General features: G+C 42.0%; 2 protein-coding genes and 1 long non-coding RNA gene across 8 annotated transcripts; all 3 read left to right on the top strand.

The window, feature by feature from the left end:
• Positions 1–706: 706 nt before the first annotated feature.
• On the top strand, positions 707–10,742 carry nap1l1 (nucleosome assembly protein 1-like 1). 3 transcript variants are annotated; one of them, XM_029161956.2, is made up of 16 exons: positions 707–860; positions 3,098–3,136; positions 3,352–3,440; positions 4,614–4,716; positions 5,502–5,643; positions 5,841–5,933; positions 6,119–6,247; positions 6,432–6,503; positions 6,578–6,717; positions 6,863–7,008; positions 7,132–7,151; positions 7,321–7,443; positions 7,582–7,614; positions 7,743–7,793; positions 8,424–8,460; positions 9,116–10,742. In XM_029161956.2, the coding sequence occupies exons 2-15, from the start codon at positions 3,120–3,122 to the stop codon at positions 8,427–8,429; spliced, it is 1,164 nt and encodes a 387-aa protein (XP_029017789.1). In that variant the 5' UTR covers positions 707–860; positions 3,098–3,119; the 3' UTR covers positions 8,430–8,460; positions 9,116–10,742. The 3 variants fall into 3 exon arrangements, with proteins under 3 accessions (XP_029017789.1, XP_029017788.1, XP_029017787.1); XM_029161955.2 differs by lacking the exon at positions 8,424–8,460 and having other exon boundaries at positions 5,841–5,921; XM_029161954.2 differs by lacking the exon at positions 8,424–8,460.
• Positions 10,743–12,607: 1,865 nt separating this feature from the next.
• phlda1 (pleckstrin homology-like domain, family A, member 1) lies at positions 12,608–15,666 on the top strand. Of its 3 annotated transcripts, none has more exons than XR_005898071.2 (2): positions 12,608–13,581; positions 14,454–15,666. XR_005898071.2 is itself a non-coding variant. In XM_029161958.3 (2 exons), exon 1 carries the CDS (start codon positions 12,785–12,787, stop codon positions 13,244–13,246), a length of 462 nt encoding a protein of 153 aa, XP_029017791.1. In that variant the 5' UTR covers positions 12,609–12,784; the 3' UTR covers positions 13,247–13,277; positions 14,454–15,666. The 3 variants fall into 3 exon arrangements, 2 of the variants coding, with proteins under 2 accessions (XP_029017791.1, XP_029017790.1); XM_029161958.3 differs by having other exon boundaries at positions 12,609–13,277; XM_029161957.3 differs by having other exon boundaries at positions 12,609–13,286.
• Positions 15,667–17,642: 1,976 nt separating this feature from the next.
• LOC129604608 (uncharacterized) lies at positions 17,643–24,723 on the top strand. Of its 2 annotated transcripts, none has more exons than XR_008695643.1 (3): positions 17,643–18,503; positions 19,270–19,411; positions 22,982–24,723. It is a non-coding gene; the product is annotated as an uncharacterized LOC129604608 (long non-coding RNA). The 2 variants fall into 2 exon arrangements; XR_008695644.1 differs by having other exon boundaries at positions 17,643–18,837.
• The last annotated feature ends 361 nt before the right edge of the window (positions 24,724–25,084 follow it).

Below are 25,084 nucleotides of genomic sequence, written 5' to 3'. Positions count from 1 at the left end.
GTGGGAAGGCTTTGTATAACAGGTCTGATAGTTAGGCCTTGAATTGCGCGTCTGGTTTTAGTTCTCCTTGCTGCTTCATTGATGAATCTCATGAATGAAATCTTTATTATTCTGTCTTATTCTTCTCAAGGGCAAGAGGGACATTATATGCATTTATGAGCAAATCAACAGAAAACAGAAATTGACAAATCAACACCTCCACGTTTCTTTATATTTTGCGCATCATCAATTCATAAAACAAGTGCTGTAGCACTGTATTGCAAACTCCAGGCACAAACTCCAGGCACATGACGTTAATGATTCTTTTTGCACATTTAGCTAAAATTAAAAAAAAGTTTACTATTTTCAAACTGAAGATCTTTATATTATTTTCCTGCTTGCAAATTAAGGTTTGAAATCTCTGAAAATGTTTCACTGAGTTTTCAAAGTTTTAAACTTCAGGTTATGACATAATGGTGGCTAAGGATGAAGGTGGCGATGTTGTTCTGTAATCTGTAATCTGTAAAAAAAAGACAAAAGTGACGATGACGAGATCGAGATCAATGATGAGGATAATTCTGAAATGAATTAATAGTAAATATGATAAATAATATTAATAAAACACGAAGTCAGACCTCAAGTGAAACAGGGATAAAAGTGATGAAGTAGAAGCGCTCCCCCCAGGGCACCCTCCATCCCGCCCCTCCCCTCCCCTTGAGAGCGTTGCCACGGCGACTGCCGGTTTACGTGATGACGTCGGATGTATATGAGCGCAGGCGGCGGGATCGCTCTCCCTTTTACCGCCATCAGAGCGGAGTCGCTTTCTTCCGTGGCCTCGCTTCGTTGCGTAGCGCAGCTCTAAGCTAGTCCACCCTCAGAAGGTAAGCGACGGGATTTAGAAATCGCTTCGCCAGCAACACCCAGAAAAACGTCTTCGTCGTTTTAGAAGTTACATGTTAGTTTTAGCATTTTGGCAGATAGCATCGGAGAATGGCTTCTCTTGCTAATGCTGCTAGTCGAGTCAGATAGCGGCAACAGCAGCAGCCATTGAGACTGCTTCCTCCATGATGTGCGTTAACGTTACATGCTAATTGAAACAACGCTTATATTTGGTCGCTATTTGTTTTTTTCTGACAGCTAGTGCGTTGACAAGAATGGAAGAACGTCTAGCAATGCCCGCTATTTGTCGGCGTTTCCCCACATTTGTTGACACGTGCCTTATTTTTGCATTTCTGGACTTGACCTTATTTTTTGGGAGAATAATACCTGGGGTTAGGGGCCGAGTACAGGACTTTAAACCCAATAGGTGTCACTCAGCTGTCGATTGAACCGGGTAACCGTCAGTATTGCGTAACAACTGCTGGTTAAAACATGCTGGCATCACTTCGCTACTACCCCGTATTTTGTAGCTGCAACACCGTTTTTTCTAGAGCTTATCCTCCCACTTGCTCGACCCAAGTGGTGCGTACGACGCTAGCAGCGCATGAGCTAGCAAAACTAGCCGGACGCACCGGGTAGGCCGGCTAAAGTTAGCTTGTTTGTAAACCAGGGGTCCTCTGGTCTGTGGAAAAGAGTGGGGGTTGCGGAAGTGTTGTTTGACACTGAGCAGTAAGCGTTTCAAAAGGTTGGTTAGAGGTTAAAAACGTGGCGTTGAATGGATGTCGAAATGAACACTCAACACAACACCCGCTTACCACGTTTTGCTGAGCCCCAGTGGTTTGCTGGACTGGAGCGTGCAACACGTGGTCGCTGTGGAAGATTTCAGAAAAGTATTGTTTTAAGAGAGAAAACCGCTTCATCAGTTTGCGCTACCACTTCTGTCTTATTTACAGAGATCTGGGAAAATAAATGTTTGTCTGGTGGCTGTTGTAGTAGGTATGATAGTGGTACATTCCACTGTAAACTTGCTGGAATTGTCTTATTGCCAAGTTTAATATTCAATTATGCAGTTTCCAAACATATCAGTGGTAGTTGTCAAATTAGGTTTACTTGATTGATTTTTTTAAATTATTTTCTTCGACATACCGGGTTTTCAGGTGATCTTTGGTTAAGATTCTTTGCCGAAAATGTGCAAAATGTAAATGTATACCTATCTCGGATGGTAGTATAGCCTCTGTTTGTGGTATTATATACAATTGTGTAGTCTAATGTCAACCATCATGTAATACTGAATGTGAGATTAAGCTCAGCTCAGTGAGACACTTCGAGAAGCTGTCATACACACGTTACATTGTTTAGTATGTAATCCATAATCCAACAATATTTAGTGTATGCAAAAAATTTGGTTGTGGATTTACAATCTTGTATTAAATTAATCATTACTAATTTAAATGGGCAATTCTTAAATTAGGAACGTTCCACGTGTAATACATGAACATTATTGATGTACATGGTCATTGTCATTACACCTTTTTATATATTGGGCTAATATTGATTGTTTTATAGCTGATGGTGAATTACCACCAAGTTGTGATATTATTGATTTGTTCAGTTTACTAGAAAGTACACAGTATCTGTAGCATCAGTAAGTATGAGGCTATAAAACCATAAATGGTCTCACCTCGTAACAGAAGTATAGAAAAAGATGTGGAAAAGGAGGCTCTGTTTAAACAACCTTGCATTTGGCTTAACTCCCTCTCCCAACATAATAAGACGACAGGAGTGTAGGGTAGTGGTATGTGTAGCACGGGCAACGACTCAGCTACCCACCTGTGAAAAGCTGTCTCAGAATGGAGCTGTGACTGTCGAAAACTTTGGGAGTTGCTGTGAACTCATGGTGTAGTTAAGATAATTCCCCAATACTGCACATTAACAAGACATGATGAAATTCAATCTTTCTGTTCCTTTACCAGTCTGTCAGCTCATTTAATGTGTGCTGTTTATGCCCAGTCCCACTCTTAAGAGGTAATGCAAACTGTTTTGTGACATGTTCGTGGCCTTGTTGGAATTCCCATCAGTGGGATTTGTGAGGTTTATATTGAAGTAATATTTTCAAGTGCAGAGGGCTTTGGTTTACTGAATTTATGAAACATGTCAACCAAAGAGTAAATTGGTCTAAAGCTTCGAAGAGTAATATATGCAAATGTCTTTTTTTAATTGTAATTCTCTTCTGTTGTAGCATCACTTGAGACTCAGCAAAAATGGCAGACATCGACAAGTAAGTACCCCTAGCAGTGGTAACTGAACATATGTGGCCTTTCACCTGTTTTAGTCTTGAGTGTGGTTCAGAAAGACACCTGCATTTTCATTGGTGCTTTTGAGTGTGGTTGACTTATTAACAAGGATCCAGCAGACTCTCACCTGATGCCCTGTAATGGGTGTTTAGCTGACCTTCTCTTTGGTTTTTCTTTTTCCCCGTGTCCCCTGGAGCAGCAAAGACCAGGCTGAGATGGACCCGGCAGATATGGAGGATGTTGAGGATGTGGAAGAGGAGGAAACGGGAGAAGATGTAAACAGCAAAGGTCAGTGTCAACACAAATTATTAATTAAGCTACTTGCAGACTTGAGAATCACTGTCTAAATATACATAAATCATGTTAACATTTGTATAAATCAATATGAAGTGCCAACATTTTGACAGTGGATCATTTGTTCTATAGACTCCTCCAATAATTTAGGTTTAAACGGTGCAAACTACCTTTTAAACCGGTCACTTATATGCATGGCATCATGCTGAATTGTAGAGGAGGCTGTGAGGCACTAATCTGTTTTTATTTTTGGAATCTTATTCTGCTAATGTGACAATATGATGCTCTGTGAATGATTCAGACTGCTTCTCATATTAGCCTACTCACAGCTCATTGCAGATATAGATGTCTGTTTGGCCTTTATCTATTTTTGGCAAGACAAGTGCATTTTTTTTTAATAAACAGGCATAAAAGAAAGCTCAGTTTGACTAGCAAAGAACCAGCAGACTCCATCCATAAAAATCTATACCTGAGGTGGGGAAGCTGAGTGGAGATTAAAATGCACAAAGTATTACAATTATTGTGCGCCACATACAGTGGCATGTCCTGAAATCAGTTTAGGTTGCTTTTTAATTGAACAGAAGGCCAGGCTATGCTCTCCTAAGCTACATTTCAGCCATAAACAATATTGCCCTTGGGTGCAGAGCCCGAGCTCATCTATTCTAGCTCTGTAACACATTAACTAACAAAATGCTTGGGCGTGCCAACAAAAGTGACTTCTCATCTCTTGTCTTGCCATGTCTTGTTTCCAACACTGCACATTAACAAGACAAAATGAAATTCTGTTTAGGTATTTGTAGTAAGAGGGTAAATAAACTTTTGTGGGAAATTCAAATGTATGAGTGTCATTGCTGGTACCACAGCAGCTGACCACAATTAGACTCATTTCTGCTTTGCTTATTACAGCAATCTTTTAAATCAGACAAAACCTGTAATTAATAGTGGCACAGAAAAAACGGGAACTTTTGGCAAACAAGTAAAATAGCATAATGCAACAAAACATTAATTGAACTACCTCAACTTGCATTCCCCCTTCCGTAGTGCTGCCACTACGCTCCTCAGAAGTTCAGTTTTTCTGTCACCCTGTATGAACAATCAATTTTGATGTTCCTAAACTGCTTGATCTATTTTCAAGGTTCACAACTAATCATGTGTTTGTGTCCTCAGCTCGCCAGCTGACTGTTCAAATGATGCAAAATCCACAGATTCTGGCCGCTCTGCAGGAGAGGCTGGATGGTCTAAATGGGTCACCATCAGGGTATATAGAGAGGTAAGAAATCAGTCGTATTAAAGTTGATAGTTTAAGGAATTGTTTCTGTCCTGATCACATCTCCTGTGATTCAAAGTAAAACGTGATCTCTTAAAGTTACTGTTGAAGAAAAAAGCTCAAAGGCTACCATCCTAAAATCTTTCGTGTGTGTATGTGGGTTTTGTTGTGAGGTGCCTTGAGATAACTTTGTTGTGATTTGGTGCTATATAAATAAAATTGAATTGAATTTCAGAAGCGGAGCTACAGTGAGCAATGACATGCTGTGCCTCCAGTAGTGTGTCTTGGCTGCAGGGCTTTGCCACCCCCAGCTAATTTTCTTATATAGCCATCAACAAGCAGCTCTTTTGATCAACTTGTCAGGCTTTTGGCAGTCAACAACAAACTCGACAGTTTGAACATCTCAGCACTTGGGACTCAAGTTGGCCCTCCCCTGCCAGCGTAATGCAGGAGTTTCAGTTTACCTTACTGCAGAGAAACTTGACTCTGCTGTCACACTAAAGCTGTGAACACATGTTGTGATGGCATGACTGATGCGTAAAATGAATCAGAATGTTGTCTGTCTGAAATATGACTTCATGACATGGCTGTTTAAAAGTGTGATTTTTGTCATAGATTCAGCTAGTGACCTTGAAAGCCACCCTGATGTGACAAACTAATCAGATTAACTGGAAAGGCATTTGCTCTCTGTTGAGCATGTGTTATCCGAATGAGTCTTCATCTGACTGAAAGCAAACATAATTACAAAATAATCTTCATATTTTTGTCTTTTGCCCTTCATCCCACAGTTTACCAAAGGTCGTAAAGAAACGCATTAATGCCCTCAAGAACCTGCAGGTCAAGTGTGCCCATATCGAAGCAAAGTTCTATGAAGAAGTGCATGAACTTGAAAGAAAATACGCTGCACTCTACCAGCCTCTCTTTGACAAAGTATGTAAATTATACACTAAGTCCTGACAATGCTTTACAGATACTCATTAAAATATATTGGGTTTTGGGTTATTTGGTTATTGTTGTCTAACTGATCAGTTTTATTGGGATAAGCTGCATTGAATGCTTATTCTGTGAGCATAAAACATCTGATAATTGAATTACCTATTTTGACCAGCCACCCTCTTTGTCTTCAGAGAAGTGACATCGTGAAAGCAGCGTATGAGCCCACAGATGAGGAATGCGAATGGAAAGCGGATGATGAGGAAGAGCTGACAGTAAGTAAGCAGGTACAGGTGACGTATACACCTGCATGCTCTGTCTGTCCTTTTTGTTTTGTTTTTTTTATAACTCATCCCTAATGCTGGGTTTTGTCTGTGGATGTAGGTGGTGACAAGTTTTCTCACTTGGTGTAAACATAAGAGGTTTAGGATGCCTGCCTTTTTTTTTAAGAAAATATGTCTGTCTCAACTAGGATGAGATGAAGGAGAAGGCCAAACTAGAGGAAGAGAAAAAGGATGAGGAAAAGGAGGACCCCAAAGGCATCCCAGAGTTCTGGCTAACGGTTTTCAAAAATGTCGATCTGCTAAGTGACATGCTGCAGGTAGGATCATCAGACATCTGCTTGAGGGGCAGCATAAATGGGTCAGGCAACCCTGGCTGTGATTTGAAACACAGGGTTTGCTTCCACCTGCTGGTAATGTACATATTGTGGTGTTCTTGGCTTCTCTAAAGCATTTTTTATTTATTTTTTTTGTCATACCAAATTCCAAAATGCTCTTTCCTAGGAACACGATGAACCCATCCTCAAACATTTACAAGATATAAAAGTCAAGTTCTCAGATCCAGGACAGCCCATGGTAAATTGCACTGACACTCGCACATGTCGTAACTTTAATGGAGCTGTATGTAATCTTAATCTCGCTCCCCCTAGAGCTTCACATTAGAGTTCCACTTTGAGACCAATGACTTCTTCACAAACACAGTGCTGACAAAAACCTACAAGATGAGGTCGGAACCTGATGAGAATGACCCCTTTTCTTTCGACGGTCCGGAGATAATGTGCTGCACAGGGTGAGAGCAAAACGACTTGATTCTCTTCCTATCGTCTTTGTGGCTTCATGATCTGCTAAAATAAGTCCCATATGCCCTTTTTAAGTTTGACATTTAGAAACTCCAACATTGACCTTCTGCCTCTTCCTGACGCTCTTTATCACAGCTGCACAATTGACTGGACAAAAGGCAAGAATGTAACGTTGAAAACAATCAAGAAGAAGCAGAAGCACAAGGGTCGTGGCACGGTCAGGACCGTCACAAAGACTGTCCCCAATGACTCCTTCTTCAATTTCTTCAGCCCACCGGAGGGTAAGCGACAGGGTTTAGTTTGTGCTACTCGCATGTTGAGCTTTAAGACTAATCATTGAAATAGGTTTGCACCTGTAGTATCAATGTCCTAAATATATATATATTTTTTTTATATTTTTACAGTCCCAGAAAACGGAGAGTTGGTGAGTTATACCATAACTGTTGTTTATCAACTGGTACTTGAGGGTACTTTCTAGATACAGTATGCCAGGAACATTTTTAGTTTTTGTCTTGGCCTTGTGTTCAGACAAGGTCTTGAAGGAACCATTTGGATAGTGTCTATTTATTTATTTTTATTTTTTTTGTTTTAAGGATGAGGATTCTGAGGCGGTTCTTGCAGCAGACTTCGAAATTGGTCACTTCATTCGTGAGCGCATTGTACCTCGGGCTGTACTCTACTTCACAGGCGAAGCCATAGAGGATGACGATGACGATGTGAGTATCAGTCAACTAGTATTTGCAGTTGACAATGGTCCCCTTCACTAAAACACCAGTTGATCGGCACATACTCTTAATTAGTTGCTGTTTGAATACACTTTTTTTTTAACCAAATGTTTTTCTTGTATTTTACAGTATGATGAAGAAGGAGAAGAGGCAGATGATGAGGTACGGTTATGGGTGAATTTTAATCTTTGCAAGTCAATGGTTGAGACATGTGGTTTAAAAAGATAAATGTTAACCTTGCATATGCTGGCTCAGGCAGTGAATTGAAGTTCCTGTGTACTGTGTTTCAGGAAGGTGAAGAGGAGGCTGATGAAGAGAATGACCCTGACTATGATCCTAAGGTAAGATTCTACCCACCAAACCACTGTCTAAAGATCTCTGGTGTCTTGAGAAAAACCTGACTCAGCTGTTCTCCTCTTGTTGGCTCAGGCTGCTCTTTCGACCTCCCCGCTGGGGGCTGTGGATAGCCAGTGATCTCTTGTAACCCTTGTAAATGTTAATGCCATTGCAATGAGAAACTTTCAGCAGTACACTACATAGTGGCTTTTAGAGTGTCCTGGGCTGCTTGTAGAGAACAGCTGCCCTAAATTGACTTCAGATTTCAACATACAGAATACATACTGTCAAATGCGTTTTTTTTTAACCTTTTTTTAGCATTCAATCTTGACCAAACCAAATCCAGTAGCCACTTTTCTTCTGCTCACCTTTTGTCCACTAGATCTTAAAATTTCAACCTTTTATCAGTGTGACGTTCCTAAAACACAAACCCTCTAAGCAATGCATGTAAACAGAAATGCAAGTCCGGATGTTACCCAGCATGACTTCTCCTTCGTCTTCGCTAAACCGATTATAGCAACCATCTTTGACATTCTGTATTCTGCTTCTTTTTTTTTTCCTCTTCATTAATGTTTCTTCATCTTCGATCACTTTTTGGCATCTTTTGTCAGCTATTTTAAATTTTTCCTCACTAGGTTTAAATGGTGACAGTAGAAAAATAACCCTATCCCGGTAGGTACAGCTTGTGAGTTGTCAGATTGTTCCATCAATCACTGCACCCACTTCCCTCCTCCCCTTTGTTGCTGTGCTCCACCTTTCTGACTTCCTAACCCACTAGTTTGTTGCTTTTTTTTTTTTTTTTTTGAAATGTGAATTTTAACCCATAGTATTCTCTGCATTTGCACTGTATTGTTTCTGTATGTTGAACCTAGTTCTCAATTTTTCCTTGTTCCAACTCTTTTTGTCCACACTTTAGTTCATATCAGTGAGGATTTGTTGCCCATAAATTGTGCTTTGTTTCATTAACCATTCAAACTGTGTGGTCCATGTGTCAGTTTTATCCTCATTAGTTCTGTTCATGTCTTTTCTCTGTATCTCTGTTATAGTAGATTAAAAAAATCTGTTTCTGCTTGATATAAACCCCAACCACTAGTTATACAATGACACTATTTCATTTGTTATGGTTGTTGGAAGAGCATGACCCAGAATATAGCATTCATGAGGGCTTCCAACACACCAAGCTAGTCTGAATGTCATGTTCATATTTGTTTCTTCAGGGTCAGAATGTACTTTAATTTCTAGAATCATCCTTGAATGGCTTTGCTGTGTGTCTTTTGTGTTTTGTGCTTCTCCTAACAAGCCTCTTTGTCCTTGTGGTGTCTTTCAGAAGGATGCAGCCCCCCCAGCTGAATGCAAGCAGCAGTGAGACCTGACCTGGCTGCCTTGAGGATCAACTGCACTATAATGGCTCCTCAAAATTAAAAACATAAAACTTTGGGGAAAAAAAAGTTACATACCGCCTTATAATGTTTTGTATTTTTCTTGGTAGCGAATTTGAAAAGGTTTCAAGATTTTTGTTACAAAATCTCATGGTAATATACTGAGAGCTATGTGGCTCTGTATACATAGTATTTTACTAGACCTGTTTTTTCTCCTCTCCCCCTCTGTACACGAGTGCAGGGGCAAAAGTTCTCCCTTAAAGCATGACCTTGTTCCTTCACTGCTAAATTAGTTTGGGTTCTTGTGAAGTCTTTTGTTGTATTTGCTCTTAGACAACAGCTGTGGTTTAGCCTGCATCACGGTAATGTCACTTTATAATGCCCCTCCTCTTCTTCCTACCAAAGTTCCCCCGGTTGGTCGTTTCTGATGTAGCGGGGACCTTTAGCACTTGTACAAGCACTGTAGCGTTTCAATATCTCAGTCCCAGGCGTGTGCGTCGACCTGCATCCCAGAGTGTCTCCAACAGTTTGTCTGATATTGCGGAGTACGGCATCTGGATTTGGACTCTGTCCACTTCCTGCGCCTAATTGTTTTCCACTCTTGATACATTCCAGTAAGCAGACTGGCTGGCATTTATCAGCGAGCCTCATTCAAAAGTAGCTATCTTCTCTTTAACACAGTGGACTTGTCTAAAGTAAAGAATTTTAACATTTTTTTTTCTCCAGGGGGTGGTACAGCCTGGTTGGTCTTTTAAACATTCCACAGAACACTAGAGGAATAGAAGAATCAGACTATTTGGTGTTGGCGCGCCTGTAATCAGTGCTTTGAGCTCCTCAGACTCGCAGTGGTGTATGTGGGTCAACACTTGACCTTAGTGTGTGTCTGTGTGGTGGTCCAGCCATGTCCTGTTGTAGATTATCTGTCCTAACTCATCTGTCTGGTTTTAAAGTGCATCACTCATTTCAATCATTTATTGGAGCTAACCCACCCTGCATTAGACATTTTGGAGCGGGGTTGGGTAGATGTGGCACAGACAGTACAGACCAGAAATTTTGAAATGCCCCCCTCCACCCTTGGGTTATTAGTTTGACTGGTCAGGTGACTTATATTCCTCAGTCCAGCCACTGAAGTCAATATTCATTCCTATCACTGTGAAAGAAAGATGGGAAGTGCGATTAAGGCCTTTGTGTGGCTAATATGCCATCCTTCCTGTAGTACCCAGAAGGCCACAGGGGAAGCGTGTCAGAGCAATACTGGATCCAGCCAGGAGGTGGACTGAAAATAAACCATAGCCTGCCTGCCTATCCATTCTTAATTGCCTTTTTTAATTTTTTTTTTTTTGGAAAATTTGTTAAAGCAGCCAAGTGTTGAGTAGCACTGGTGTCCACCGTGGTGAGCCAGGGTACCTCTCGTTCTGCAAGTAGTATTCGGAACGTGTTTGCTAGGAAAAGGATGCGACAGGGTTCTTTAGGGTCCTTCTGAGCAGCTGTTGTCAAGGTAAAATGCTATGCTACAAATTACTAATGTACTCAATAACTGTTTGTGTATGTTCATGAATAAATTGGTTAAACATGTTTGTGTTTGGTCATTAAAATATTTCATTTAACAATCTCACCTATTTGACAAATGGTAAACATTGCTCTTCAACCCTTGTGTTAATTTCATGTTAAACAATTTATTGTTCCCAGTTAAAAATGACCAATTAAGACAAAACCTATATATTATCTCCTTGTGTTAGATTGTTTCATCAACTTAAAATTTTTTTTGTAAACGATGAATGCTTTGAATATTATTTATGGCCATTTTAGGTGTGAGCATCAATAAAGGTCAAAAGGCAACGGCTAGCATTTCAGTAAAAACTGGACTGTTGGAATTATATTAAAAAAAAATCTAAGGGACAATATGCATGTTGTGGCATGTGATTTGCAAGTATGTGCACAGATATCTTCCACGGAGCTCCTGACATTGTCCCTTTTCAGAATCAGAAAAGCTTTATTGCCAGGTCCTGTAGAGTGCACTTTGAAGAATGAAGAATTTGACTTGGTGTTGGCAGGTGGTGCATCTCAGCATAAAAGTACAAACAGTATGACATGGCATGGTACTTAGATATTGCAATTCAGGATAAATTAAAATTAAGTTCTTAACAGACATATACAGTGGAGTGAAGTGGGTGCGCAGGTGGACTGGGATGGTGGGGCCTCTAAGTGGCAGCAATAGTCCTTTGGTTAGGGGGGTCAACTAGGGGGAGATAGGGCACTCTCCAATAGACTGACTGCAGTTTGGAAGAAGCTGTTTTTGTGGCGCGAGGTCCTAGTCCTGATGGACTGGAGCCTCCTGCTGGAGGGGAGGGGCTGAAAGTGTTCATGTCCTCGGTGAGAGGGGTTGGCTACAGTCCTGACTGCCCGTCTCTGGGTCCTGGAGATATGCAGCTCCTGGAGAGACGGGAGGTGGCAGCCGATGTGAGGATGGAGTGAATGGTATCTGAGACAAGCTTCCCCAGCCTCACATACTGCTGTCTGTACATGAGGACGTCTGTGATCTCCCTGCAGGTGGAGTCAAGCACATTCAGCTAGGAGAGTTTGTCATAGAGCAGGGCTGGAACTATTGTGTTGAAGGCAGAGGTGAAGTCTACAAACAGGATCCTGGCGTCAGGAGGACAGGGCCACGGATCTGTAGTCATTCAGTCCTGTGATTCTGGTCTTTTTGGGGACAGGGATGATGACTGAGGATTTGAAGCAGACTGGCACATGACATGTCTCCAGTGAGGCAGAGTTTACCACGATGCTTTCACCGTCTTTGATTTGAATGGGACAAGTTCTACAGCATGGCCACCACATTCACTGGATTCCACCCCAGCATTAATTTTTTGCTCTCTATCTTCTGACAGTTTCTTATCCAATCCATCCTCACTGTCAGCTTCCTGGCCTCTTCTCGTCAGTGTGGTGATCATACATCTAATAAAATTACCTAGCCAAATTTGACAGCAACACAAGGGCTAAATCTAAATGGAGGCTTTGGCACCAGCAGAGGATGCTATTGCAGCGAGACTTTCACAAGGACCATTAAATGAGAGTAGACTATTATACATGTCTTAAATATATTAAATGCTTCTATTTACCAAATGTGCTGTATTTAAGTCACTCAAGTTCGTTCTGCCTTTTTTCTATACTAAACTCTTAGATGAAGAAATCCTCCAGGTGATGTAATTTGGAGGAATAGGTTGGTTATAAGCAAGATGAAATATGTACAGAAGGCACATTTAAACGATCAAGTGACGTATTATGTTAAACGGTAGGGGGTGATGTCATTCGCCTGTAAGGCTTATTAACTATAGCTTTTCAAAATGGCTAAATGCGAAATGAATAACAGTGTAAAGATGTGAAATGAGTTGAGGCTCGAAGGCTGGTGCCGCTCAGGGGGCGGTGCACCGCTCAACACCCCCCACCCCCCAACGCTGGCCAGCAGCTAATCAGACAGACAGGCAGCTTCCTTACACTACTCCTCGGCACAGTCTCTGCACCACCTTCAAATACTGACCTGCTCCGAGACTAACAGGCAGTTTCGTCCGTCCGTCAGTCGTTCAGACCACGCTGCGGGGGGAGGAGGAAGCGTGAACATGCTGGAAAACGGCAGGAAGGTGTTCAAGGAAGGGCTGCTGGAAAAGCGAAGCGACGGGCTGCTGCAGCTGTGGAAGAAGAAGCACTGCGTCCTGACTGAGGATGGCGTGCTGCTGCTGCCGCCCAAGCAGCACGACCACGCGCAGCACCACCAGCCGCACCATGGCGTCGGCAACGCGGGCAAAGTCAAGGAGCTGCACTTCGCCAACATGAAGACGGTGGACTGCGTGGAGCGCAAGGGCAAGTACGTCTACTTCACCGTGGTGATGACCGAAGGCAAAGAGATCGACTTTAGGTGCCCACAGGACGAGGGCTGGAACGCGGAGATCACCCTGCAGATGGTCCAGTACAAGAACCGGCAGGCGATCCTGGCCGTGAAGTCCACCCGGCAGAAGCAGCAGCTACTCGTCGTACAGATGCCCGGGCAGAAGACGATTCGCAGCTCGCCGAATGTTGCGTGACCTGCGGCGCGACATTGGTGCACCGTTAGCGGTAAGGCAGGTAAAGGAAAAAGCGAGAAGGAAGAGGGGGGGTCTCCCTGATAGGTCCGGTGACCCCTCCCCAACGATTAATGGAGCTGTTTTTGCATTCTTTTAATTCCCCTGGATTTGTATACCGTGCCATCAGTGAGGACGTCTGCAGTGCAGTCCTTCGCAGATCAATAAGGGGACAGGGAATCACACAATGTGGATTTATGATGACGCAAAGAAAAGTTGTGGAGCCCCAGCTGTAGGCCTGCTTACACGTCCCCGTCACGGAGGTGAAAGCTTCCGCAGGAAAATGTGCTGGATGTTAGGTTGGTTGGAGATATCGCGCAACAAGACCCCCAGTAGCCGAATACTTACAAGAATCACATACATAATATATGTGTCCACAGAATAAGATTCTAATCAGATTTGAATGCGAGCACAATAGCTCAATAATTGCGTGTCGGGGTTCAAAATTGGTTGTGTGAACTCTGCTCTCGCTCTTTCTGCGAGCACAGACACACATCCATATTTTCTCGGACACTGTACCTTGCAGGGTTAGCTCTACGTCTGTCTCTACATGTGTGCTTATTTTCAGTCCAGCTCACAACTCCACTGGTTTCTGTTCCAGTAGGCTGTACACTACATTTCCACAGCACAGATGTGTGTGTGTGTGTGTGTGTGTGTGTGGGGGGGGTGTTGAGTTGTTATAACCCTGCAAATCCTGAATTCCCCAAACGTCAAAGGGAAGATGTCATAATAAAAAGTTTGAATATAAAATCATGGATATAAACAACTTGGGTGGGTCTTAGGGATTTCAGTCTTGAACAGTTCTGGGTTGGATTCCATGTTCGCCTATGTTGCATGTTTTCCTAGTACCTGTGTGGATTTTCTTCAGTTTCCTCCCTCAAAGACATTGCAGTCAGGTTGACTAGAGACTCTAAATTGCACATAGGTGTGAGAAAGTCTTTGTCTGTCTTTCTGTGCAGCACTGTGATGGACTAGCAATCTTTTCAAGGTGTAAAACTTGAAAAGGACTCTTGCCTGAATAACAGCCGTGATACAGCCTGGCACGCCAGTGACCTTTTATGAAGGTCTGCATGTTCCTAGCTTCCTGGTGCAGTTCTCCTTGACTAGTGACTTTACATTTCTGTGTTTGGCCCCATCACTTCCTAGCCTGACTAATTGATTGCATCCACAGGTTAACTGGACATTCAGCCAGAGGTATTGAGCATCTCCCCTCTGCTATGGCTTCACCACCCAAGCTCTGGGCCCCAGGAGTTCTTCCACAGCCCCAGAAGAACTGGACCCGTTTCAATACAGAGACTTGTTTCATAAGAGGCTCATGCACAGAAAGCACTGCACCACGGGGTTCGTCTTTTATTTATTAGGCGTGTACATATATTTTCTACGACAATGTCCTGTTAATGAATGTTCAGTGTGCTACAGGAGCCGACGTGTTACCCATTAAGTCCAGTAACGATAATAATAACTCACGTGGTTGGTTGTTGTAGGTTACTTTAACAGTTTGTTATTGGTTAAATATGTCACTGTTGATGCTTTTCATCTAATCAACGGAACCAAAGAACCAATCTCTCCTGGACAGTGTTACACCTCAGGATTCTGTCTGTGGTGGATATTGTATATGATGACATAATACGTGCTCCATCTTGTCTGCTTAATTTAAGTTTTGCTGTCTTGTAAGTCTTAAAGTCGAAAACAACTCCACAGGTTGTTATTACCCATTTTTTTTAGAAGTGGAGCTGCTTTAAAAACAGAGATTATAATAAGATGATGATGAAGACATAATGTTTCAATTTCTGATAGACGTTTGGAACAAACCAATATTATTTGCAGTCTCTGCCTTACAATCATGCACCCCTGTTTGACTGTTTGTTTGTTCTGTGTTGGGCCTGTAAACCTGGAGAAAAAGCAGACTGTTTGAACCCACTGACCTTTAGCTGCAACCAGTCACATCATTCCTGTCTATTTATCTCTCTGCTTAAAGAAACCTTTTGTGACACTTGCTCTAATGTTTGTCAGAAATGAATTTCATCACAAAAGGAACTGACTGAATAATAAGCTAAAGCTGGTGACACACACACACATGCACACTAAAATGTTTTGATAAAACTGCATTTCACCGATACTTGTGTTATTTCCTGTTCTCCGTACGAGCTTTTCCCACCCCCCACCACCACCCCTCCCCTTGTGTGTATCGCCCAACCAACACATGCCTTTGTGTTGCTGTCATCTCCCCCAGACAGCTCTACTGTAAATGCACCCTCCTGTTGCCATCCTAACACACACAGTTATAGCTTTGGCCCTTTGTCGTCAGTCCAATTTCTTATTTCAACGTGAGATCTATTTTCATACCTCAAAAAGATACATTCCATTAAAAACACTTAAACAAACTGGTGTCTTGTGTTCTTTCTGCACACACTCTGTACAGCATGTCAGTGTTTTATTTTGGCTCCAGCCTTTCTGTCTCTGCGACCTCTGAACCCCCATCCCCCACCCCACCCCGTCCCGTCCTGTTTCCTGATCTAAAAGCAGAAGCTGCATGCAGAATCGTCTTTCACTGCTAGTTGTTGCTGGCTCAGATGATGTGCCAGAGCCTAAAGCCAGCCAGCTTTATTTAAAAAACCCGACAGGCGCACAAGGGCATCCAGTCTGATGCACAAATAGTTTTTCAGCGTCATTTTCCCTTTTAACGAAAAAAACGAGTTCAGGATCATTTTAAAGAAATTGTTGATGTGTCTGTTTCAGAGAGCAAGTCAGTGAAAACAGTTGTTGAACAGTCAGTTGTTCTTGTTGTTGACCCAGAGTGTTGGGGCTTGCTGCTTTGAGCGCGTCTCTAAGGCAGCTGCCCTTCAAACATTACATAAGATGCTGCTGGAGCTCCGCGCAGGCACGTAGGCTGACCTCCAGCGTATTCCTAACCGGTGCCAGCTCCGTTTGATCTGACGGTGCAAGGAAGTTGTTATAGCTGGCGGGTTTGGTTTGACCTTATGACCTCTAAGCAGAATCCTCCACGGAGCATTGCATTGCACTTCACAGACTCTCTCTGTAACTCATTAAATTCTCTATTTTTCCCATTTAGTGATTAAATATAAACTGACATGAAAATATATGAATGTGCATTGTATAAAAATCTGCCGATAATAAAATATGTGTGATGTTCACTCCTGCAGCCATATGCAGTGAAATGCCAAATTCACACTTCATTGGTTGTCGTGCCAACCTGTTGTTTGTCTGCATCGTGCTGCTTTTACTCTCATCCCTGGGATCAAGAAAACTTTCCAGACGGCACCAATGTGTTTTTCAGTGACACAATCATCTTCAGCTTGTTTGTAGTCATGTCGATGTGGAACGTGGCAGCAACTAAGCTGTCTCGCTTTGTCGCAGCTTCCTTGCGAGGAGATAACAGGTACACATAGACGAAGAAAAGGCCCATTATTCTGCGACATCTGGCGTTCGCCCGGATTCGGCGAGCTCCATCAGACAGTCGAAACAGCCCATCAGCGCGGAGGACGAGGAGCAGATTGTTCACGTGCTCGCCCGTATTTTTTTGTTCCTCTCCCAACTGTGTAGGCGGAAGATAGATAGGTGCGAGATTGCTGCACTGAGCTCTATTCATGCTGTGTGTCAGAACTGAAGCCAACTCGGTTGTGCTTTTGTGTGGACTCCTGAGAGGCTGGATACAAGTTTGAGTGGTTTAATTTGATGTTGTATGAGTCGAGGATGATCCAGAGCATACATTCTTCATTCTAACTACAAAACAAAGTAACAATAAGTTAATAAAGTGTGGTTTATTAAAAATCAAAGCTCTCTCATCTTATTCATTGTTATTAAATGACATCATAAGTTACATTCTGTCTCAGTGAAACCTGGCTGCAGCAGGATGAATATGTTAGTTTAAGCGAGGCTACTCCAATGAGTCACATCAAGTACTAATTACTAATTACTCCTAAACCTAAACATAAGGTTGGAGGTATGCGAGGAGCAGAAATGATAACAATTGGCATTATAACTTGAGTGGAGATACCAATTACGTTTATAATTTAAATTCACAAATTTTGGTTATTAGCTTAGATATTTATAACTATATGACCAATGTCTTAAGTTTTGTAAGTGAAGGACTTAGTTTTGATTGATTAATATTTATTAATTGAATTAATAATTAATTAATTAGTTTACGGGGCACCACCCTTTTCCCAGGAACCAATAATCAATTTGGAATATGGTACGGGTGAACTCCGTACCATAGCCTAAATAGCATAAATTACCAGAGCTGCAAAACCATATACAAATAATCACAGACAACGACCAATTAAATTACGAACGCACACGTTTATTAAACAACTAATAATAACTCCAGTATCAACAAAATCTTGAATAACTCCGCAAACCACAACTTAATTGTATGGTGTGTTCGTCTTGAGGTATGTGTATTACCTGAGATGAAAGGGTGTGAGCAATAGGAAAGAAGAAGAGGAAGAGAAAGCTCGCCCCCCTTCAGGGGCATGGTGAGGCATCACAGCTGCACAGAGGCTGCGTGTGCCTGTGAGTTCTTTGAATGGAACGCGCGTGTCTGGCGCTCACAGAAAAAAAGTGTGTGGAGCAATGTGAACTGAACTAGCAAAAACCACAGCTTGCAGTAACAGTTCCTACATATACGTGGGGCTATATTCAGCGATATAGTGACTGCGGAAGCGCGCAGTGATTAGACCATGCGCTTGGCTGGTCACAGCAGGAAAACGACAACAGCACAGCACCACAATAAAGCGATCTTGAGATAGAAAAAACACAGATTACGGCAACTCTAATATACACCTCTTAGATTCACGCAGCGCTACAGTATAACTGTGGTATAGTCCCACGATCAGATCGCGCTCTTAGCGTGATCAAAACACCGCATAACAATAAAGCAACTACCGATCCTCTAAGAGTTATACTCTGCTCAGACTTAAGAGAATGCCTTTGCCCTAATGTTTAGTCCTGGTGGTGAGGTCCGGCATCTTGGGCGTGCGTCATGTGCGTGCCTGCACTGTTGCGGTCCGATCCAGGTGTGCATCGCGGTGATTGCGTCGTGATCAGCTGACCTCATCCTGAGGCGGCAGCGGCGGTGGGCGAGGCAGACTGATTAAGATGGCGTTTTTCAAAATGAGTGGCTGGGAGTAGATGGGTGATCAGGTCCGTTCTCTGTGGCCAGGGGCAGAAGGGAAGCTCCAGGTGGACGAAGGGGACGGTGAGGAGAGAAGGGCAGTAGAGAAGGAGAAGGGGAAAGAAGAGAGCAAAGAGCAAGAGAGCGGGGCTTTGGCTTCAATGCCCTTTTATCTTCAAGGTTTTGACCCGCCTGGAACATTCCAGTTCTTGTTTGCTACAGCTGGAGGCAAGTCTGAGCTGAGGCAAAAGCATGTCTGAGCAAGTGTAAAAGCTGTCTATCTACAATTCTAAACCATATATTTCCAATGCATTTCTCAGGTGAAAGAAAACAAGAAAAGAGAGGGATAGATAAGTGAAGAAAGGTGTGGTTAGATTTTGGTGGGCAATTCATGAAAGAGCTGGCAAGGCATTGCCAGGTTGGTGTCTTTGTGAAGTGTACGTGTCTATGTCTGGTGTGGACTACAGTCTATATAAACTCTCTCGTAGCACAAGATCTATGAAGACATGGATCTGTTTCTAGGTTCAGAATTTAACTACAAATTGAGTTGGTACTTCCAGGGTTGTATGGTACTTGAAATGTATGCAAAACCATGGTGGTAGCAGGACTTTCCTTGATAAGGCTTTAACAAAAATTCAAAAAGTTGCTTCTGACTCAGACTGCTGTATACTATACTATACTATACTATACTATACTATACTATACTATACTATACTATATCTTCTGACTGCTCTGGAAGGTCTCAGTACATTATTCTTCTAAATTATTTTACAGGCTCCTATGTGTGGGTTACACATTGTTTTAGACTCATCCAGTGATCCAGCGATTTCTACTTTGGTGTCCCCTGCAGGTCTCCAAATGGAGCGTACACACGTTTCATGTTTCCATGAAGACATGGACACTCCTGGATGTGGTCTTCCAGATCAGCTTCACTTTCTTACAAGATGTTTTGCGTACGGGATGTCCAGCAAGCAATGTTCGACTTTCCGCAGGTAGTCGTCTATGGAGGAATCATGGTTATTGAGGTCAAAGCGCTCAATGAACGTGGCTAAGGATTTAAGATGGCGTAGGTGCAAAGGATTTGAGAAGGATAAGCGTCCCACTAGTCGCTGTAACATGGGTGAACTCAACGCTGCTTCCTACGTTTGGGACGATGTGCATTCTCCTCCAACAGAGGGCTTAACCTGCCACTGTCACTCTGGCTCTTGGGTTGGGATTCCCTCCCCAGAGTGGAGCCTTTCCTATCTTCAGTGCATGAGAGGGAGTAAATTAAGTTGGCTCCGGATGCTTTCTTGTGCCCTGACCTCTTGGGCCAAGTCAGTTTTCGTTGAGGGCTTGGCCATGAAAGCTAAAAACTCTGCAATTCATCTTCACAGTCATCAATAGTATAACTATTGTGGTATTCCAATTCTGTTATTGAAACTTTTAAGATCCTTGCTACAACTCCTTAAAAGTCTAAGTTTCCCTGTCTGGAGAAAAATTCAGCACAGGGTCTCCAAAGATTCACGCTGCTCATTTTTGTTTATTGAGCGATGTGATTTACAACTACAACTAGGGTAGTGGTGCACAGGTGACACTTGAACCTGTGATTACTTGAATGTTTATTATGTGTTAGGCTATGGAGGCTTTAATTTGGGTTTGCTCTTCGACGTGACCGACTGTTAACACACACACTTAGTTAGCAGCGGTTTTGCTAATTGAAAAGATACACGATTTGGTTTAAGTGAAGGCTTGGCGCAACTTATTCTCAATCTCTGAGGTTGATGCAGTTGATGCTAAGCTAGTCCAATTTACAGCAGCTATGCTAATGGTAGCATGCTAACACACACTGACTGATACTGTATGTGGTAACTTGTAGCTAAGGTAACACTAAGCTACCAAAGCACAGCCTGGTAACACTGATGGCAGCTAACCCTTAGCTAATAGCTAATCTACTTTGTTCAATCTCGGAGTCTCGGGAGTCGGAGCTGACGGCCATGATGGCTTCGACTTTAGGTTTCTCTCCAGTATTGTCCTCCACCGATCCAGAGTCAGATGTGGGCGGAGCTATGCGTACTATTTGAGGTGTTTGAGTCCGTGTCACTGATCTAGGATCATAGGGGGTGGAGTTTACTTAAATATTGTCTATAGTTTTGTAAGTGAAACACTTAATTATTAATTGAAGTAATAATTAATTAACTTACTATTATTATTTGGACAGGGCTTTGATGGCTGTCTGGTGGATCCCTTGGGGAACCAGTGATCCTCCAAAGTTCCCCATACCTAGCCACATACACATACATTTAGGGCCCAGGGAGGCTCTTTCACCACCCAGTTTTATCTACACAATAGACATCTCAGGTGGGGGCCAGCGGTCATGCTCCTGGGAGTGTCCCTCACTTTTAGTGCACTGTAGTTCCACACACACCCTTGCTCAAGCTGGGCTGCGGGGTCCTGGGGTGCCTTTTTCGCTATATCTGTGTAGGGACGTAATTTGTTAATTATAGTATTAGTATTTTTGTATTTTGTGTATGAAAATACAAGAATGCCCATATTGGATTCAAATATGTAAATTGAAGTAGCCCACAAAAAAAAAGATTTTTTAGTCCTGTAAATTGAAATTTATTATCATAACAGTAAAGCTTGCACACAAATAACAAGAAATAGTAAATAAGCTAATTCATTGTTTCAAAAACCTCCAAAATGAATTAAATTTGACTTGGGTGATGAAATTAAATCTGGCATCCCTCTGGATGACGTAAGAGGACAGTTTGCACTCAAAACAGGTTTGAGCTTCAGTGGTGTAAGATTTTCACGTACAATGGACAGTTGGCCTCTAAGGCCATCTCCGTACATAAACCCATCCAAAATCAGCGCATTATTTGTATTTGTTTTCCTGTGATGTTACAATTTGCCACCTAAGAACATTGTCTATGGCTAAGTGTGTGGATGAGTCAGAGCTGAAGTGTGTCAGACTTGGGCAGGCGTCGGACCCACATGCACAGTACACAAGCGTGATGAGAATAAATGCAGGCTTTATTTCCACAATCAGAGTGATACGGTCCAGGTCATACACAAGAGCTCGGTCTTAAGGTACAATCAGGGGGCAGGCAATCTCAGGTCAATAGAGAGGCAGGGTCCGGTACACAGGCGATCACGGTGACGGTACAGACAAGGGTTAGGCAAACTCACGGTCAGATATACAAGCAGGGTTCTTATCCAGGCAACAGTAGTAGCAGGGTTCAGGCAGGATTCGGTAGTCAGGAGAAACAGGATCAATACACGAGAGACAAGATACTAAACGCTGGAAAGAAGTACTGGACTTGACTGGAGTCTGTGAGAGGTGGAGGCTATATACCGGTGCTGATTAATTAACTGCTAACAGGTGTGCTGAATGATCCGGGAACTGAACTGAGAAACAGGAAGTATTACAAAATAAAACAGGAAGTAGTATGAACCATGACAAAGTGAGCCATGAATAGGGTAAAGACGACCTTTAATAAACCAGATTTGTAGTAAATGACAAACCAAAAACGCTCCTAAACACACAAGATACGAACCGAAACAAACCAGGAGGACGAAAACACTAGATAACAGAACAATGAATAAACAAAACTATGTTCACCAATACAACTAAACAAACAGGATCCTAACTGCAATTGTAATATGTATCAGGTATAAGGCAAAACTGTTTGTTTTTATAGGATTTGTGGTATTATTTAATGGCCAAGAGTTAAACTTGTTAATCCTAAGCAATCCTGGAATGCATTTGTACACTTTTTGTAAGATATTATATATATAGTTAGTAGCCTAGAGGTACAAAAATATGCAATATGCAGTATTCAGGCCAAAATATATGAGCAAAGAGTTTCAGGGCCTTGTAGCTCAGCAGGGAAAGCACAGCATACGAAACAGAAGGTTCAAGCCCCTAGCCGTCCTTGAAAAAGACACTTCGTATCACCTCCCCATGGCAGGGGTTAAAATGCAGAGATGAAACTTTTCCAAATGTGGGCTCAATGAAGTTCAATTATTATTAAAAGTTGATATAACTCATTTCAAAATTACCAGTATACTACAGTACACTTTTGATATGAGTTATCAAAAGTAACGTATAAGCTATGGGTATACTAATAGACTGTATGCAGTACACAAATAGTTTAGTTGTTCATTACAGATAGTAGCTTAGAAGTACATAATTACAGTAGTATGCACAGGTTTATTTAAAGTGCATTTTAATGCAGTTAAAAGTACATAAAATGTGACAGTGTGCTTAAAGTTTACTTTTCATACATTTAAAATATACTTTTGGGGACTGAAAAGTGGGCCAATTTAGTCTCAAGAAGTATTAAATAAGTAAACCTATAAGGAGTTTAGAAGTGGATTTGCATACTGTAAATGTACTTACTCTGCAAAGTATGCTTTAGAAATATACTTCAGTATTCTTGATCAAATAAACTTAGTATCCATCCACAGCTACAATGCAGCTTGCACACACACACAGCCTCTCTGCTTTTAGTTTGAACATGCAGGTGTTAACACCTGCATGTTCAAACTTGTTCAAAAAGTTGTCTACGCACACACAGGCGATATCTGCCCTGGCAGCTGAGCGACCCCGACCTCATTCCAAGGTCAAAGGGCCGACGAGCAAGGACAGATGTGCCTCAGCCAATCCTCAAACTGTTTGCCTGAAGCTCCCAGTTCCTCTTTTTTTCATAACAACAGCATCGATATTCTCACATGAACCTAAATTGTTGTTTAAAAACAATGCAAATAAAGCACTTTGCAGGCAAAATGAAGCCAGAATTCATCTGACTACTAACAACATGACTTCCTTCGTTAGTCACTGCCTTTGATAGCTGCAAACTGTATTCACCTGATTGCTCCTGCTGTTGTAAAGTGGTTTTAAGGCCGAACAGCATCGCAGGAGAGTTCCCGTGTCACTAAACATCCCTCCCAAAAGCTAAAATTGACTTTCACACTATGGTGGTCAAGCGACTGAACACATTTGCATTTTTGTAAGTATTACCTGAAGAATACAGTGCAATAAGATCCACTAACAAGCACCATGAACTTGTTAGAGCAATACTGTACATCGCCTCTGGGCAAGTGGTTGATGAATAGAGCAGCAGAGTAGCAGTATTCTTTATACTGCAGTTGCAGATACTGATGATGAGATATTTGTGAAGTTTGCAGTCCCAAACAAATTGACCAGATTGATTGTATTTAGTCTAAAACAAGATATATGTCCAGAAATGCGCTAGGTCGCATGACGTGACCCTTGGAGACGCCGCATTAGAGTCGTGCAATTCTAGTGGGAAGCAAACGCTCAGCATTGTCTCCCGTCACTTGGTCATCTGATCTGTTAGCAACAATGGAAGTTTTTCATAGGCATACGCACACAGGAGGTCGTGGAACGTTTGTCATAATATCCAATGTCAGGGCTGCTGCATTGATAGACTAGCCAGTACTGTGGTGCTGCTCCTTTTCAGCTAATTGGTATATGAAGCTGATGGTGCTAGTATGATAAGAATTGTTTTAATTATGGAATGTTCAAGACAGAAGGTTTAAAGTTGATTGTCCCTTTCTTCTGTCAGCTCCATCTCTCTTTTTTCCCACTTTCCAGCCCCCCGGAAACGGAACCTAAAACAATGTTAAAATGCTGGGTCCATGGCAGTAGGAAGGTATGTGTTGCTCTCTCAGTGGTGATACTGTAAGAGCTGGGTCAGAGTGGCAATGGAAAAAACTACCAGCGTGATGGCTGCTGCCTCTTTGGACAGCGCTTTAGCACATGGGGAAGTCAAATCAGTTAAACCCAGATACAGTAGCTGGATTGTTTCTGTTCCCCATGTAACTATCCACTGTATAAAAGGGTTCTGGTAATAAATAATGCAACAGGTAAAGTGTGTCATTATGTTTTTGTTGCCCTGAATGGTTGGAGGGTGATCCGGAGCTGGCACAAAAGGCGCTTGTACAGAACATGAGCTAATAATTAATAACCAGATGACTGAGAGATGCCAGAAAAACCTTAAAGTTGCAATATTGAACATTTTGGACTGTGCCATCTGAAGTCTGCTGGTTGTCATGGTGATTTGTCAACTTTGTACATTTTTTAGCACATTGTTTGGCTTGTACAGACTCAAGGCATCTGTAAGCTTAAAGGAGACGGAAGTTTGGAGTAATGTGTCTGTCACTGTATGTACAGTAAATAATGCTGACTGTAAATAATTGAGGCCAAAGATAAATCTGAACTGAACTGAGAATTTGGTGTAGAAAGCAAAACAAATTCAGTTTCTAAACTTGTGTAAATGTGGTAAATAAACCTAAGATAATGTTTTAAGGTCAACTGTTGCAATGGTTCTTTCTTTTTCTTTTGTAAATATTAATGAGTCTCTGAAGAGTTTGAACCATTAAAACAATGCATGCTGGGAAGTTTGCTGTTTGATTAGATGTGATCAAAAGGCTCAAGCAGTTCAGTTCATCCATTCAGTTCATCTAGTGATCAGAAAGGCAAACTGAAATGTTCAGGGTTACATTTACTTGATGTGGTTGATGATCTTTTACAATTTTGTGGAGGCAGTGAAGTATTGTGTTAAAATGTCAACATATATATGTATGTTTGGCATAAAGGGAAATTGTGCATTCAGTTAGTTCAAAGACTTCACAGCTGCCTGATTTTCAGTGAACAC

Source organism: Betta splendens, chromosome 9 (assembly GCF_900634795.4).
Source record: "Betta splendens chromosome 9, fBetSpl5.4, whole genome shotgun sequence".
NCBI classification, from domain to species: Eukaryota; Metazoa; Chordata; class Actinopteri; order Anabantiformes; family Osphronemidae; genus Betta; species Betta splendens.
The sequence above is the reverse complement of the archived record's forward strand: the minus strand, read 5'-3'. Positions and strand labels throughout refer to the sequence as shown.